Source organism: Staurois parvus, unplaced genomic scaffold (genome assembly GCF_062004578.1).
Source record: "Staurois parvus isolate SC_StPar_1 unplaced genomic scaffold, SC_StPar_1.0 ptg000211l, whole genome shotgun sequence".
Taxonomy (NCBI): Eukaryota; Metazoa; Chordata; class Amphibia; order Anura; family Ranidae; genus Staurois; species Staurois parvus.
This window is the reverse complement of record NW_028318007.1, coordinates 581,552-600,734: the sequence shown is the minus strand read 5'-3', so window position 1 is coordinate 600,734 and position 19,183 is coordinate 581,552. Positions and strand designations below refer to the sequence as shown.

At 46.7% G+C, this 19,183-nt stretch overlaps 1 protein-coding gene across 1 annotated transcript in view; it reads right to left on the bottom strand.

The window, feature by feature from the left end:
• LOC149461051 (adhesion G protein-coupled receptor G1-like) overlaps window positions 1–18,691 on the bottom strand; it is a 35,911-nt gene extending 17,220 nt beyond the window's left edge. Inside the window, exons 1-2 of the mRNA XM_089678889.1 lie at window positions 18,598–18,691; window positions 8,824–9,243 (exon numbers count right to left, since the gene is read on the bottom strand). Coding sequence (XP_089535015.1) covers window positions 8,824–9,243; window positions 18,598–18,631 — 454 coding nt within the window. The 5' untranslated portion in view covers window positions 18,632–18,691. The remainder of the gene's footprint in view (window positions 1–8,823; window positions 9,244–18,597) is intronic.
• Between the last annotated feature and the right edge of the window lie 492 nt (window positions 18,692–19,183).

The window sequence follows — 19,183 nt, the reverse complement described above, 5'->3', positions numbered from 1 at the left end:
TGCACCCAAATGAAATGTAGGTCCTTTTTTCCCACGAATTGAGCTTTCTTTGGTGGTATTTGATCACCTGTGCGTTTTGGGTTTTTTGCACAATAAAAAAAAGACCGACAATTTTGAGAAAAAAAACAATATTTTGGACTTTTTGCTATTAAACATGTCCATAAAAAAAAATAATTATATTTCATCATAAATTTAGGCCAAAATGTATTCTGGGACATGTCTTTGCTAAAAAAAAATCCCAATACGTGTAAATTAATTGGTTTACGTGACAGTTATAGCGTCTACAAATGGCGGTATAGATACTGGAATTTTTAAAAATTTTTTTTACTAGTAATCAAGTGCTGGTAATACTTGTGAGCTAATATGGTGAAATTCAAAAGTGCTTAAATCAATCAATCAAAAATGAATGCACATGTGGGTCGCTCCTTACACTAACTCATAAATAGTGCTGACACCTCAATCCAAATATTAATAATGGTGCTGCGCTCTCGTGCTATTAATAGTGTTTACCCAACAGAACGTGGTGACGTCGGAGCCCCTCCCCTACGCGTTACGCCACAGGGTCACCTGGCTTCATCAGGGGGAATTGAGAATCAATTGAGAATCAATTCCCCCTGATGAAGCCACGTGACCCTGTGGCGTAACGCGTAGGGGAGGGGCTCTGACATCACCACGTTCTGTCGGCTTGTCTATGGCGAGTATAGGAAGTGTGCAGAAGCACACACAAAGGCTTTCTATCACAGGCGCATTTTAACTGTTTTATATGTGAGTGGGACTAATATTTGAACAATAAAATGTTTAAAAGGATAAGGCACTATTTCTTCTTCTTTTCTTTGATAACATACATATGGAGCTCTGGAGGGGATATAACGAGAGATAGACCCCTGGAGGTGAGATATCCATCCATATCCATTACAGGGAGCATCATTTTGGAGAATCACCAGGTGGATTATCAATATGTTGCCACGAGGAATCACCTGTGAAGGATTATTGGAGCAGGAATAGTTACATCTGTCCTTTCAGGACAAAAAGCGATTTTAGCCTAAATTTATTGGGCTAAAAAGGAGGTAAGCGCATAATATAGCAATATTCATTGTTTTTTTTTGTTTGTTTTTTTCACACATTGGATGTCACAAGTTTTTTCCATATATTAAGAGGATTGTTCACTTAATACGGACATTTTTTGGGGTTATAATTGTTTATTTGGTTTATTGGATTCCATTGAGGAAATTTTATAATTTTGTTTTGGTCATCATATTTTATATATTTTTTGGTTTAGGTTTTGTTAATAATCAGGTTTATAATTTGATCACGAACACAAGTCACAGATGAATATGTTTGTTTTAACCATTTATTTTATTATCACATTATATTATGATTCTCAATTGATTCTCAATTCCCCCTGATGAAGCCACGTGACCCTGTGGCGTAACACGTAGGGGAGGGGCTCTGACGTCACCACGTTCTGTTGGGTAAACACTATTAATAGCACGGGAGCGCAGCACCATTATTAATATTTGGATTTTTTTACTAGTAATGGTGGTGATCAGCGACTTATTGCGGGACTGCGGGCCCATGTAGCTGTTCTGGGGCCCAGAGTAGGAGGGGACCCATTAGATTCAGCCAATCAGCTGTGGCCATTCACATGATCCTATTCTGAAGGTTGCTGGGGTGACAACCCTTGTCCCTTCTGAGCGAGGACACCAAGGAGTGGCAGGGGACTAAATACAGGATGCTACACAGGGAGCGGCACTCCGCCATCAATCATTAATCCGGCTGGAGACAATCAACTAGTAACCAGTGATAGCAGAATAATTAGAACTGGAGGCAAATGATAATCATGGGTCAGCCGGTCCACAACAACAAGGAGGAGAGCGGGTGTGACGGTCATCATCTACACCTATGGCTGGGCTCCACACAACAGCCAATTGTGTCCCAGCTGTCATGCAAGCCACACCCAGTCTTGGCCAGGATGCTGCCATTTTGTTTATGGGATTCAGCCCCAGAGAAGGACGGAGGGATTCGGTCCCAGAGAAAGACGGAGGGATTCGGTCCCAGAGAAGGACAGAGGGATTCGGTCCCATAGAAGGACAAAGGGATTCGGTCCCATAGAAGGACAAAGGGATTCGGTCCCACAGAAGGACAGAGGGATTCAGTCTCATAGAAGGACGGAGGGATTCGGTCCCATAGAAGGACGGAGGGATTCGGTCTCATAGAAGGACGGAGGGATTCGGTCTCATAGAAGGACAGAGGGATTCGGTCCCACAGAAGAACAGAGGGATTCGGTCCCACAGAAGGACAGAGGGATTCGGTCTCATAGAAGGACGGAGGGATTCGGTCCCATAGGACGGAGGGATTCGGTCCCATAGAAGGATGGAGGGATTTGGTCTCATAGAAGGACAGAGGGATTCGGTCCCACAGAAGGACAGAGGGATTCGGTCTCATAGAAGGACAGAGGGATTCGGTCCCATAGGACGGAGGGATTCGGTCCCATAGAAGGATTCGGTCCCATAGAAGGACGGAGGGATTCGGTCCCATAGAAGGATTCAGTCCCATAGAAGGACGGAGAGATTCAGTCCCATAGCAGGATTCGGTCCCACGGAAGGACAAAGGGATTCGGTCCCGTAGAAGGACGGAGGGATTCGGTCCCGTAGAAGGACGGAGGGATTCGGTCCCGTAGAAGGACGGAGGGATTCGGTCCCACGGAAGGATGGAGGGATTCGGTCCCACGGAAGGACGGAGGGATTCGGTCCCACGGAAGGACGGAGGGATTCGGTCCCACGGAAGGATTCGGTCCCACGGAAGGACGGAGGGATTCGGTCCCACGGAAGGACGGAAGGATTCGGTCCCACGGAAGGACGGAGGGATTCGGTCCCACGGAAGGACGGAGGGATTCGGTCCCACGGAAGGACGGAGGGATTCGGTCCCACGGAAGGACAGAGGGATTCGGTCCCACGGAAGGACGGAGGGATTCGGTCCCACAGAAGGACGGAGGGATTCGGTCCCATAGAAGGATTCAGTCCCATAGAAGGACGGAGAGATTCAGTCCCATAGCAGGATTCGGTCCCACGGAAGGACAAAGGGATTCGGTCCCGTAGAAGGACGGAGGGATTCGGTCCCGTAGAAGGACGGAGGGATTCGGTCCCGTAGAAGGACGGAGGGATTCGGTCCCGTAGAAGGACGGAGGGATTCGGTCCCACGGAAGGACGGAGGGATTCGGTCCCACGGAAGGACGGAGGGATTCAGTCCCACGGAAGGACGGAGGGATTCAGTCCCACGGAAGGACGGAGGGATTCGGTCCCACGGAAGGATTCGGTCCCACGGAAGGACGGAGGGATTCGGTCCCACGGAAGGACGGAGGGATTCGGTCCCACGGAAGGACGGAGGGATTCGGTCCCACGGAAGGACGGAGGGATTCGGTCCCACGGAAGGACGGAGGGATTCGGTCCCACGGAAGGACGGAGGGATTCGGTCCCACGGAAGGACGGAGGGATTCGGTCCCACGGAAGGACGGAGGGATTCGGTCCCACGGAAGGACGGAGGGATTCGGTCCCACGGAAGGACGGAGGGATTCGGTCCCACGGAAGGACGGAGGGATTCTGTCACATAGAAGGACGGAGGGATTCGGTCCCATAGAAGGATTCGGTCCCATAGAAGGACGGAGGGATTCAGTCCCATAGAAGGATTCGGTCCCATAGAAGGATGGAGGGATTCGGTCCCGTAGAAGGATGGAGGGATTCGGTCCCGTAGAAGGATGGAGGGATTCGGTCCCGTAGAAGGATGGAGGGATTCGGTCCCGTAGAAGGACGGAGGGATTCGGTCCCGTAGAAGGATGGAGGGATTCGGTCCCACGGAAGGATGGAGGGATTCGGTCCCACGGAAGGACGGAGGGATTCGGTCCCACGGAAGGACGGAGGGATTCGGTCCCACGGAAGGACGGAGGGATTCGGTCCCACGGAAGGACGGAGGGATTCGGTCCCACGGAAGGACGGAGGGATTCGGTCCCACGGAAGGACGGAGGGATTCTGTCACATAGAAGGACGGAGGGATTCGGTCCCATAGAAGGATTCGGTCCCATAGAAGGACGGAGGGATTCAGTCCCATAGAAGGATTCGGTCCCATAGAAGGATGGAGGGATTCGGTCCCGTAGAAGGATGGAGGGATTCGGTCCCGTAGAAGGATGGAGGGATTCGGTCCCGTAGAAGGATGGAGGGATTCGGTCCCGTAGAAGGACGGAGGGATTCGGTCCCGTAGAAGGATGGAGGGATTCGGTCCCACGGAAGGATGGAGGGATTCGGTCCCACGGAAGGACGGAGGGATTCGGTCCCACGGAAGGACGGAGGGATTCGGTCCCACGGAAGGATTCGGTCCCACGGAAGGACGGAGGGATTCGGTCCCACGGAAGGACGGAAGGATTCGGTCCCACGGAAGGACGGAGGGATTCGGTCCCACGGAAGGACGGAGGGATTCGGTCCCACGGAAGGACGGAGGGATTCGGTCCCACGGAAGGACAGAGGGATTCGGTCCCACGGAAGGACGGAGGGATTCGGTCCCACAGAAGGACGGAGGGATTCGGTCCCATAGAAGGATTCAGTCCCATAGAAGGACGGAGAGATTCAGTCCCATAGCAGGATTCGGTCCCACGGAAGGACAAAGGGATTCGGTCCCGTAGAAGGACGGAGGGATTCGGTCCCGTAGAAGGACGGAGGGATTCGGTCCCGTAGAAGGACGGAGGGATTCGGTCCCGTAGAAGGACGGAGGGATTCGGTCCCACGGAAGGACGGAGGGATTCGGTCCCACGGAAGGACGGAGGGATTCAGTCCCACGGAAGGACGGAGGGATTCAGTCCCACGGAAGGACGGAGGGATTCGGTCCCACGGAAGGATTCGGTCCCACGGAAGGACGGAGGGATTCGGTCCCACGGAAGGACGGAGGGATTCGGTCCCACGGAAGGACGGAGGGATTCGGTCCCACGGAAGGACGGAGGGATTCGGTCCCACGGAAGGACGGAGGGATTCGGTCCCACGGAAGGACGGAGGGATTCGGTCCCACGGAAGGACGGAGGGATTCGGTCCCACGGAAGGACGGAGGGATTCGGTCCCACGGAAGGACGGAGGGATTCGGTCCCACGGAAGGACGGAGGGATTCGGTCCCACGGAAGGACGGAGGGATTCTGTCACATAGAAGGACGGAGGGATTCGGTCCCATAGAAGGATTCGGTCCCATAGAAGGACGGAGGGATTCAGTCCCATAGAAGGATTCGGTCCCATAGAAGGATGGAGGGATTCGGTCCCGTAGAAGGATGGAGGGATTCGGTCCCGTAGAAGGATGGAGGGATTCGGTCCCGTAGAAGGATGGAGGGATTCGGTCCCGTAGAAGGACGGAGGGATTCGGTCCCGTAGAAGGATGGAGGGATTCGGTCCCACGGAAGGACGGAGGGATTCGGTCCCACGGAAGGACGGAGGGATTTGGTCCCACGGAAGGACGGAGGGATTCGGTCCCGTAGAAGGATGGAGGGATTCGGTCCCGTAGAAGGACGGAGGGATTCGGTCCCGTAGAAGGACAGAGGGATTCGGTCCCATGGAAAGACAGAGGGATTCGGTCCCATGGAAGGACGGAGGGATTCGGTCCCATGGAAGGACGGAGGGATTCGGTCCCATGGAAGGACGGAGGGATTCGGTCCCACGGAAGGACGGAGGGATTCGGTCCCACTGAAGGACGGAGGGATTCGGTCCCACGGAAGGATGGAGGGATTCTGTCACATAGAAGGAAGGAGGGATTCGGCCCCATAGAAGGATTCGGTCCCATAGAAGGATGGAGGGATTCGGTCCCGTAGAAGGATGGAGGGATTCGGTCCCGTAGAAGGACGGAGGGATTCTGTCACATAGAAGGACGGTAGGATTCGGTCCCATAGAAGGACAGAGGGATTCGGTCCCATAGAAGGATTCGGTCCCATAGAAGGATGGAGGGATTCGGTCCCATAGAAGGATTCGGTCCCACAGAAGGACGGAGGGATTTGTTTGTGGCATCCAGTACTGTGCCAGTTGTGGTGCGCACACAGTGGCAGTATTGTCCCCCCCCCCCCCCCACACACACCCGCCTTCCTCTGTGTATTCTCAGATTCTTGGCCTTGAAGCTGATATCTGCGGTGTCACCCCTCCCCCGCAGTAGTCGCTGACGCAGCGGTCCCGAGGAGGATATGCTGATCTGGGACAATGTCTCTGGTTTGGGGTGAAGCAGACGGGGCCACACAAAGGTGGAAATGAAAGTCTGATTTCTGTGTGGGCCCCCGGAGATGGTGCAGACATACAATACGGGGCCCATTGCTGGCAGGAAGATCATCACCCCCCCCCCCCCCCCCCGCATAGCCAATTAGTTCTCTACAATTTATATCAAATGGGAAACATTCAAAATATTGTATCCACTGTACTGAATATTGGGACAGATATCTGACAATAGTGTGTGTGTGTGGGGGGGGGGGGATTTTATCTGCCAATACATGAGGCTGACTTATCTGACAATACTTGGGGAAGGGGGGGGGGGGCTAACATTACTCAGTGAGACTTTTATCTGACATTACTCGAGGGTGTTATCTGACAATACTTGGGGGGGACTTTTATCTGACAATACTCAGGGAGGGGGAGTTATCTGACAATACTCAGGGGGGGGGGGGGGGTTATCTGACAATACTCAGGGAAGGGGGGGGTTATCTGACAATACTCAGGGAAGGGGGGGGTTATCTGACAATACTCAGGGAAGGGGGGGGTTATCTGACAATACTCAGGGAAGGGGGGGGTTATCTGACAATACTCAGGGAGGGGGGGGGTTATCTGACAATACTCAGGGAAGGGGGGGGTTATCTGACAATACTCAGGGAAGGGGGGGGTTATCTGACAATACTCAGGGAAGGGGGGGGTTATCTGACAATACTCAGGGAGGGGGAGTTATCTGACAATACTCAGGGAGGGGGGAGTTATCTGACAATACTCAGGGAGGGGGAGTTATCTGACAATACTCAGGGAGGGGGGGTTATCTGACAATACTCAGGGAGGGGGGGTATCTGACAATACTCAGGGAGGGGGGGTATCTGACAATACTCAGGGAGGGGGGTATCTGACAATACTCAGGGAGGGGGGTATCTGACAATACTCAGGGAGGGGGGTATCTGACAATACTCAGGGAGGGGGGTATCTGACAATACTCAGGGAGGGGGTATCTGACAATACTCAGGGAGGGGGGTATCTGACAATACTCAGGGAAGGGGGGTTATCTGACAATACTCAGGGAGGGGGGTATCTGACAATACTCAGGGAGGGGGGTATCTGACAATACTCAGGGAGGGGGGTATCTGACAATACTCAGGGAGGGGGGGTTATCTGACAATACTCAGGGAGGGGGGGTTATCTGACAATACTCAGGAAAGGGGGGTTATCTGACAATACTCAGGGAGGGGGGGGGGGTTATCTGACAATACTCAGGGAAGGGGGGTTATCTGACAATACTCAGGGAAGGGGGGTTATCTGACAATACTCAGGGAAGGGGGGTTATCTGACAATACTCAGGGAAGGGGGGTTATCTGACAATACTCAGGGAAGGGGGGTTATCTGACAATACTCAGGGAAGGGGGGTTATCTGACAATACTCAGGGAAGGGGGGTTATCTGACAATACTCAGGGAGGGGAGTTATCTGACAATACTCAGGGAAGGGGGGTTATCTGACAATACTCAGGGAAGGGGGGTTATCTGACAATACTCAGGGAAGGGGGGTTATCTGACAATACTCAGGGAGGGGGGTTATCTGACAATACTCAGGGAGGGGGAGTTATCTGACAATACTCAGGGAGGGGGAGTTATCTGACAATACTCAGGGAGGGGGGTTATCTGACAATACTCAGGGAGGGGGAGTTATCTGACAATACTCAGGGAGGGGGGGGGTTATCCGACAATACTCAGGGAGGGGGGTTATCTGACAATACTCAGGGAGGGGGGTTATCTGACAATACTCAGTGGGACTTTTATCTGACAATACTCAGTGGGACTTTTATCTGACAATACACGGGTGTCATCTGCCATGACATCTCCTTCCTGCACACAGTCACTTCCATCTTATACAGAGAGTCATCTCCATCCTGCATATAATCTCCATGTCATCTCCATCCTGTACACAGTCATCTCCATCCTGTGCACACAGTCATCTCCATCCTACACATAGTAATCATGTCATCTCCATCCTTCACACAGAGTCATCTCCATCCTGTCATCTCCATCCTGTACACAGAGGCATCTCCATCCTGTCATCTCCATCCTGCACACCACATTCTGCATTATGTAAGTCATCTCAGGCTCTATTTAACCACACCCCCTTTAAGCCACGCCCACCAGTTAATGTACTGTAAAATTAGCATGCTTAGTGTGCCGCATTATTATTTTTGTTGCTTCTTGTAGAATATCACTTCCTCAGCCCCCCAGTCAGGGGGGAGGTACAAGTAGCTGGTCTTGCCTAGGGCGCAAAATAGTCTAGCATCGGCCCTAGCCTGTGCACCACCAGGGGCGGACTGACCATTTGGAAACACGGGCACTGCCCGAGGGCCCAGGGTCAGCAGGGGGCCCCATGAGATGCCCCTGGTACCTTTTTCATAGGCTTTTTTGAGTTTGGCCAAGGACACAGGGGCCCCATGATCCCCTATTGCCCAGGGGCCCCATGAGTTGTCAGTCCACCCCTGTGCACCACCATCAATAAGTCCCGCCTCTGTGTACATCCAGGTTATGATGGGTAAGGACCCCCCTGATGAAGCTGTGACCCCAAAATACCTTCACACTTACCGTATCTTTGGCTCTGGATGGAGTATTCATAGTGGCAGCAGTTGCTCTTGCGCTCCCCATTGACGGTGACGTTTATAAGGAAGTGGGCGGGGTTGCAGCTCTGTGTTGGGCGTGGCTTAGAAGTATCTGTGTTTCTCGGAGATGGATTGCTGGGGATCAATTTGTGATTTTTGATCCCGTAGGTAAAGTTCAGAATATGGAGGCCGGGAATCCAGTGCACACAGAACAAGTACGGCCCCAGATGACCCGGCAGAGTGAAGTTACAAGAGGATAGGAAAGGGGCGGAGACAGTCAGTTCCTCCGCGGAGTTCTCCACTCTCACCACATTGTCCGGAGAATCGCCATTACATCGCAGAATGCTGTTCTCTGACTGATTCCTCCATCCACACAGAGAGAAGCCCCCGACACTGCACAGGAGGCCTGCGGAGAGAAAACGGATCATTATGACATGGTCATCCATTACCTGAAGTGGACCTATCCCCCAATCTATAGGATCTTTATACAGTACAATTACATGGACCATGATGTACAATCTATAGGGCCACACTGGTCCCTATATAGTAAAATCACACAGACCATGTACAATCTATAGGGCCACAGTGGTTCCTATACAATACAATGACACAGACCATGTACAATCTATAGGGCCACAGTGGTCTCTATACAATACAATGACACAGACCATGTACAATCTATAGGGCCACAGTGGTTCCTATACAATACAATGACACAGACCATGTACAATCTATAGGGCCACAGTGGTCTCTATACAATACAATGACACAGACCATGTACAATCTATAGGGCCACAGTGGTTCCTATACAATACAATGACACAGACCATATACAATCTATAGGGCCACAGTGGTTCCTATACAGTAAGATCACACAGACCATATACAATCTATAGGGCCACAGTGGTTCCTATACAGTAAGATCACACAGACCATGTACAATCTATAGGGCCACAATGGTCCTTATACAATACAATGACACAGACCATATACAATCTATAGAACCACAGTGGTCTCTATACAATACAAAGACACAGACCATATACAATGTATAGGGCCACAGTGGTTCCTATACAGTAAGATCACACAGACCATATACAATGTATAGGGCCACAGTGGTTCCTATACAGTAAGATCACACAGACCATATACAATGTATAGAGCCACAGTGGTTCCTATACAGTAAGATCACACAGACCATATACTATGTATAGAGCCACAGTGGTTCCTATACAGTAAGATCACACAGACCATATACAATCTATAGAGCCACAGTGGTCTCTATACAATATGATGACACAAACCATGTACAATCTATAGGGCCACACCGGGCAGCACAGCGGCTAAATGGTTAGCTCTTCCACCTGGCAGTACTAGGGTTGTTGGTTCAATTCAACCACCGCACCACCTGCCTGGAGTTTGCATGTTCTCCCTGTGCCTGCGTGGGTTTACTTTGGGTCCTCCGGTTTCCTCCCACATTCCAAAGACACGCTGGTAGGTTAATTGGATCCTGTCTAAATTGTCCCTAGTATGTGTATGAATGTGAATTATTGACCTTAGATTGTACGCCCCTTGAGGGTTAGGGACTGATATGAATATACAATATATATATGTAAAGCGCTGCGTAAAATGATGGCGCTATATAAGTACATGAAATAAATAAAAAATAATAAAAGAAAAAAATACAATGACACTGACCATGTACAATCTATAGGTCCACACTGGTCTCTATACAATATGATGACACAGACGATGTACAATCTATAGGTCCACACTGGTCATCCAATGACACTGACCGTGTACAATCTATAGATCCACACTGGTCATACAATGACACTGACCGTGTACAATCTATAGGTCCACACTGGTCATACAATGACACTGATCATGTACAATCTATAGGTCCACACTGGTCATACAATGACACTGATCATGTACAATCTATAGGTCCACACTGGTCATCCAATGGTCATCTGAGACACATTCTGCCTTACAGTGAATATCATACAAGAATGCTCCCTGCCATATTGTTACCATATTGTATAGAGACCAGTGTGGATCTATAGATTGTACATGATCAGTGTCATTGTATGACCAGTGTGGACCTATAGATTGTACATGATCAGTGTCATTGTATGACCAGTGTGGATCTATAGATTGTACATGATCAGTGTCATTGTATGACCAGTGTGGACCTATAGATTGTACATGATCAGTGTCATTGTATGACCAGTGTGGACCTATAGATTGTACACGGTCAGTGTCATTGTATGACCAGTGTGGACCTATAGATTGTACACGGTCAGTGGCATTGGATGACCAGTGTGGACCTATAGATTGTATATCGTCTGTGTCATCATATTGTATAGAGACCAGTGTGGACCTATAGACTGAACATAATCTGTGTTACCATATTGTATAGAGACCAGTGTGGACCTATAGATTGTACACGGTCAGTGTCATTGGATGACCAGTGTGGACCTATAGATTGTACACGGTCAGTGTCATTGGATGACCAGTGTGGACCTATAGATTGTACACGGTCGGTGTCATTGGATGACCAGTGTGGACCTATAGATTGTACATGGTCAGTGGCATTGGATGACCAGTGTGGACCTATAGATTGTACACGGTCAGTGTCATTGGATGACCAGTGTGGACCTATAGATTGTACATGGTCGGTGTCATTGGATGACCAGTGTGGACCTATAGATTGTACATGGTCAGTGGCATTGGATGACCAGTGTGGACCTATAGATTGTACATGGTCAGTGTCATTGTATCACCAGTGTGGATCTGGTTGGGTGGATAAGGCGCGGTGAACAGTTGGTTGGACATTCTTCAAAATATTACAGATGGAGACTAACATCCCGAGGATCCTCCTGATCTCCCACTGTTCCCTACATTGACTGACTGGGGACTGAACTCTGTGTGCATGTCTATGGTGAACATGATTCATCTCACATGTTGCGTAGCGGCAACATTGACACATCCTGAGACTTTGCCGCACACCACAAGACTGAGCAATACACAGACTGGGGGGGGAGGCAAGGCAGCTGATTTTCTGAACCCTTTTCCATTTTTGATTGCAAGCTCTGATGATCATCATTCCGTCACCTTCTGTATGTTCATTTCATACACTGCTACAGAATATGGTGGAGCTATAGGAAGAAAATCTAATAAAAATCATCTTAAAGAAATGTTCTTTTTCTAACTAGAATTCTGTGGTTTCCCAGGCAGACAGGAAACTTCCACTTACAAGGATCCTCATCCATAGGACTCCAGCATGTACTGAAGCGGAGTCCTGCCTTGGCCACTCATTGCTGGGGCTAAAGGTTCCTTACATGTCACCCCATAACTAACAAAAACCTAACTAACCCCCCATTTTCCCCCTCCCCCACAGGATTGTACAGGGGGTCCGGCCTCAGAAATGGGATTAGAAAAGCAGCAAATCTTCAAAATCCTAACTGACTCAATTCAGAATATTCCGGATTCCAAATTTCCTCATCAGAAGATTAAATAAAGCAATTAAAAGTCAGCTAGACGTCATCTGTGATGGGAAAGAAATTTCATTGCTCAGGTAAGTGACTTCATCGGTTCATTCAATCTGTGGAACAGAATCCATAGACACACTGAAAACCCAATTACCTTCTCCGATCACCCTCTTCCAATCACCTTCATCTAATCAACCTCATGCAATTCCCTTCATCCAATCACCTTCTATTATCTGCATCCATTCACCCTCATCCAACCACCTTTATTTAAACTTTCACTCCAATCACATTTTTGCAATTACCTTCTAATCACCTTCATCTAAAGTCCTTCTCCGATCGCCTTCATCCAATCACCATAATGTCATAATTGTGTCAAGGCAGATGTTGACTGCTCAAGACATGGCTGAAGGTGGAATAAAAGGATGATTGAATAATGGTGACTGAAAAAAAGCTGGACGAAGGCAATCAGAAGTAGGTGACTGGATGAAAATGGTTGAAAGAAGGTGATTAGATGAAGGTGATTGGATGGAGGTGACTGGAAGAAGATGATGAAGGCAATTGGAAGAAGGTGACTGGATTGAGGTGACTGGGTGAAGGCGATAGTGTTTCCCATGTGGCTATAAATGGTGGGGATTCTCCTGATTCTCACTTTAACTGGCAAAGCCATTTGAACCAGTGACACATCTTTAAGATTTACCAATTCAGCTAAATGTTACTACTACTAGTTAGCTCATGACCACTACTACTAGTTATGCTGTTACCCACACTATTGGTTATACCATGATCAATACTACTAGTCAGACTGTTACCCACACTATTGATTATACCATCAATACTACTAGTCATCCCGTTACCCACACTATTAGTTATACCATAAATACTACTAGTTATGCTGTTACCCACACTATTGGTTATACCATGACCAATACTACTAGTCAGACTGTTACCCACACTATTGGTTATACCATGATCAATACTACTAGTCATCCCGTTACCCACACTATTAGTTATACCATCAATACTACTAGTTATGCTGTTACCCACACTATTAGTTATACCATGATCAATACTACTAGTCATCCTGTTACCCACACTATTAGTTATACCATCAATACTGCTAGTTATGCTGTTAAACACTATTTGTTATACCATCAATACTACTAGTTATGCTGTTACCCACACTGTTCCTTATACCATGACCAATCCTACTAGTTATCCTGTTACCCACACTATTAGTTATACCATCAATACTACTAGTCATCCTGTTACCCACACTGTTCCTTATACCATGACCAATCCTACTAGTTATCCTGTTACCCACACTATTAGTTATACCATCAATACTACTAGTTATCCTGTTACCCACACTATTAGTTATACCATCAATACTACTAGTTATCCTGTTACCCACACTATTTGTTATACCATGACCAATACTACTAGTTATCCTGTTACCCACAGTATTAGTTATACCATCAATACTACTAGTTATCCTGTTACCCACACTATTAGTTACACCATGACCAATACTACTAGGTATCCTGTTACCCACACTATTAGTTATACCATCAATACTGCTAGTTATCCTGTTTTCCACACTATTAGTTATACCATGACCAATACTACTATTCATCCCATGGCCACAACTACTAGCTATTCCATTGCCAAAGCTGCTAGTTATCCTGTGATCACTGCTATTAAATATTCTGTTATCAATACTACTAGTTATATCATGACAACTACTAGTTATCCTGTTACCAATTTTACCAGCTACAGGATAACAACTCTACTAGTTATCCTGTTACAAAGACTACCAGCTACATGATGACAACTACTACTAGTTATCCTGTTACAAATACTACTAGTTATATCATGATCTGGGTAAATGCAAGCCTTCACAGATATGATATAAAAAATGTAAAATGTTATGTATAGGTGGAGTTAAAACTTCTTTTTGTAGCGTAGGTAAAGCAGTAAGGAGAGGCTACAACCCCTGTCAGGTTTTTACGGTTGTCTGTGTCCCCAATGTATAGAATCACCCTCTTTATTTGTTCTGGTAAACATTGTTTGAAATGAAAGAGATGGAAAATCTACATTTTTGAGTTGTCACCAGAAGAAGTGAAGGGAAATCTCTCCAATCTGAGGAAGGTTCAACCATTCCCTATTATTCCCCACCACTCTCCACCTTTCCTCTCCATTCGCCACGATTTCCTGACAATACTGTCCATTCCCCGCCATTCTCTACTCTACATAAATCTTAAGGAAACAAGTTTGGGCTTTAGATCTAATTTCTAAGAAAAGTAAAGAGGAACAGAGCTGAGCTGCTGGCAATTTGCCCATTTCCCTGGAAATAGCAGATCATTTTCTACACAGAAGACTGAAGCACTGGCATGCTGGAACGTGCAGAGAGCTAACATCATATATGTGACATCACCTGCAAACTTCTGACCTGAGGAACACGAAACACTGCTCCACCTGTTGGAGTACAACCCAGCACACACCTTCCTCCATACATATCACACATGAGAACCCGGAACCCCACTTCTCTTGTCAGGATACAGCCCAACACATACTTTCCCCCACACATATCACACATGAGGAACCCGGAACCCCACTTCTCTTGTCAGGATACAGCCCAACACATACCTTCCCCCACACATATCCACATGAGGAACCCGGAACCCCACTTCTCTTGTCAGGATACAGCCCAACACACACCTTCCCAGGGGCGGACTGACCATTTGGAAACTCGGGCACTGCCCGAGGGCCTGGGGTCAGTAGGGGGCCCCATGAGATGCCCCTGGTACCTTTTTCATAGGCTTTTTTGAGTTTGGGCAAGGACAGAGGGGCCCCATGATCCCCTATTGCCTGGGAGCTCCATGAGTTGTCAGTCTGCCCCTGCACCTTCCTCCACACATGTCACACATGAAGAACCCGGAACGCTGCTCCACCTGTTGAAGTACAACTCAACACACACCTTCCCCGAATTAGTATATCACACATGAGGAACCCGGAATCCCATTTCTCCTGTCAGGGTACAGCCCAATGCACACCTTCTTCTACACATATTACACATGAAGAAACCAGAACCTCACTTCCCCTGTTGGAATACAACCCAACACACACCTTCCCCCACACATCACACATGAGGAAGCTGGAACCCTGTTTCACCTGTTGAGGTATAATCCAACACACTCCTTCCTTCACTTAGTATATCACACCTGAGGAACCTGGAACCCTGCTTCGTTTGTCGGGGTACAACCCAATACACACATGAAGAACCTGGAACCCTACTGCACCTCCCGAAGTACAACCCAACACACACCTTCCCCCACAAATCACACATGAGGAAGTTGGAACCCTATTTAACCTGCTGAGGTACAACCCAACACACACCTTCCTTCATTTAATATATCACACACGAGGAACCTGGAACCCTGCTTCGCTTGTCGGGGTACAACCCAATACACACATGAAGAACCTGGAACCCTACTGCACCTCCTGAAGTACAACCCAACACACACCTTCCCCAACAAATCACACATGAGGAAGTTGGAACCCTATTTAACCTGCTGAGGTACAACCCAACACACACCTTCCTTCACTTAGTATATCACACATGAGGAACCTGAAACCCTGCTTCGCTTGTCGGGGTAGAACCCAACACACACAAGGAACCTGGAACCCTACTGCACCTCCCAGAGTACAAACCAACACACACCTTCCCCACACACCTCACACATGAGGAAGCTGGAACCCCATTTCACCTGTTGAGGTACAACCCAACACACACCTTCCTTCACTTAGTATATCACACATGAGGAACCTGGAACCCTGCTTCGTTTGTTAGAAGCAAAGGTAAAATATATATATATATATATATATATATATATATACACACCACAAACACAACATACTGCACATGCATAGTACAACACAGATACAACATACTGCACAGATGCACAGGGACATACCACAGACACAAATACTTCACACAGACGCAAGTCTTAACACGGGAAGAGCAATTTTCAGAGTCAGATGCAGAGTGTGGGACTCATTATGAAAGCTCCCCACGGGAACAATGACAATGCTGTGTATACAGAGGACTCTCAGTTGGTATCAGCCGGCATTGTGCAGCTCTCAGGGTTTTCTTGTACTCGGCAGAAATGACTTTATGTCTGGAGGAACTATTCATTGAAAGAGCAAATCTAACATAATATTACACAGCACAGCATGGTACGACACCACAAAACAGAACAAAGTATAATACAACAAGACACAACATTATACAGCACAGCATGGTACGATACTACAAAACACAACAAAGTATAATGCAACAAAATACAGCACAGCATGGTACGAGACTACAAAACACAACAAAGTATAATTCAATAAAACACAACATTTTACAGCACAGCATGGTACAATACTACAAAACACAACAAAGTATAGCATAAAAACCACATCGTTACACAGCACTGCATAGTGTGACACTACAAAACACGACAAAGTATAATACAACAAATCACAATAAAATACAGCACAGCATGGTATGACATTACAAAACACAACAAAGTATAATGCAACAAAATACAGCACAGCATGGTACGAGACTACAAAACACAACAAAGTATAATACAACAAAATACAGCACAGCATGGTACGAGACTACAAAACACAACAAAGTATAATTCAATAAAACACAACATTTTACTGCACAACATAGTACAATACTGCAAAACACAACAAAGTATTGCATAAAAAACATATCATTACACAGCACTGCATAGTGCTACACTACAAAACACGACAAAGTATAATGCAACAAAACACAACAAAATACAGCACAGCATGGTACGAGACTACAAAACACAACAAAGTATAATGCAACAAAACACAACAAAATACAGCACAGCATGGTACGAGACTACAAAACACAACAAAGTATAATTCAATAAAACACAACATTTTACTGCACAACATGGTACAATACTACAAAACACAACAAAGTTTTGCATAAAAAACACATCATTACACAGCACTGCATAGTGCGATACTACAAAACACGACAAAGCATAATACAACAAATCACAACATAATACAGCATAGGAAAAAAACACACCAAACAAGCTGGCACAATATAACACAGCGTGATACAAAAACACAACAAAGTATAACACAACACTATACAACCTAAACATAGTATTACCATACAACAAAACATAACACAACACAATACAATATAAACATGAGATAACTATACAACAAAACATGACACAGCATAGTATAAACCCAATAAATAAGATGCACAATATAACACAGCATGAGATAATAGAATTATAGCAGACAATGACTCTATACAGTACAACATAAGACCACAGAGATCTTAGCACAAGACACCACCACATCAGTGCACAATACGATGACACCATCGCCTTTATATTCTACTGGGGGGGGGGCAATTCTCTAATTTGTAGACTGAAACCCCAACAATTCCTACATACATTTTATACATTTTTTACCTAGAAAATAAAATCAAAAGTACAAAAGTTGTGTGTTACAACCAGCAATCAGAGTGTGTATGTGTGTCTTTTAGTTTACGGTTATTATCCCAGAATCTGCATGCTTTACTAATACAATTTATGATATGTAACATGTTTTATACAATATAAATCTTCTACAATAACACAAGGAAACTTCTTCAGACAACAAATATCCCAATCCATCACATACAGTATATATAACACCAGATGGAACGTACACACTTATATAGAACACATAATGCATTACACACACATATCTATATCTATATATATATATATATATATATATATATGCACACTAGATATATTAGGTGGTGTGGAGTGCCAAATCCAGAAATAACACAAATCCACAAATTTTAATTTTTTGCACACAGATTTTTAAGGTTCCACGAGGAAAGCCTTGAATAACTTAACTTTAATTTACACGGATTTATTTCATTTTACATATAAAATCAATTGACATAAAATGTGAGTCCTTTGATAGTTTTATGATGTTTTATGTCAATTGACTTTTAATGTAGAATTATTAGTAGTTATTTAAGGCTTTTCCTTGTAGTGCCTTAAAAATCTGTGTGAAAAATGTGGAATCTTTGGCATCATTATATATATATATCCCAGTAACAGGTGATAGGTGACTTCATGGTAGTTCCAGGAAGGGGTGGCGGGGATCCTGGGATCACCTACCCCCAAGGTGGAGCAGCAGGTGGAGGGGAACTGACTGACCTTTGAGCAGGAGCAGTGTCAGCAGAGCGGTCATGATGAGTCCAGGCTGAGAGTCTGCAGAAGGAGAAATGAAGCTTGTTAGTGTTTGCAGGAGGGGGAGTGTGCCCGCTTGAAACAATTCATTACACACTGTCACCACAAGAGGGAATCCACACACACATCATCCAGCACAGAAGGGGTTACAGGAGTCTCTGGCAAGGAAGGGGTTATGGATGTCCTTTTGGCAGGGAAGAGATTATATTAGTCTCTGGAAAGGAAGGGGTTACAGGTTATGGATGTCCCTTTGGCAGGGAAGGGGTTATGGGAGTCTCTGGCAGGAAAGGGGTTACAGGAGTCTCTGGCAAGGAAAGGATTATGGGAGTCTTTGGCAAGGAAGGGGTTACAGGAGTCTCTGGCAGGGAAGGGGTTATGGGAGCCTCTGGCAGGGAAGGGGTTACAGGAATCTGTGGCACAGAAGGGTTTACAGGAGTCTCTGGCAAGGAAAGGATTATGGGAGTCTCTGGCAGGTAAGAAGTTATGGGAGCCTCTGGCAGGGAAAGGGTTACAAGTGTCCCTTTGGCTGGGAAGGGGTTACAGGTGTCTCTGG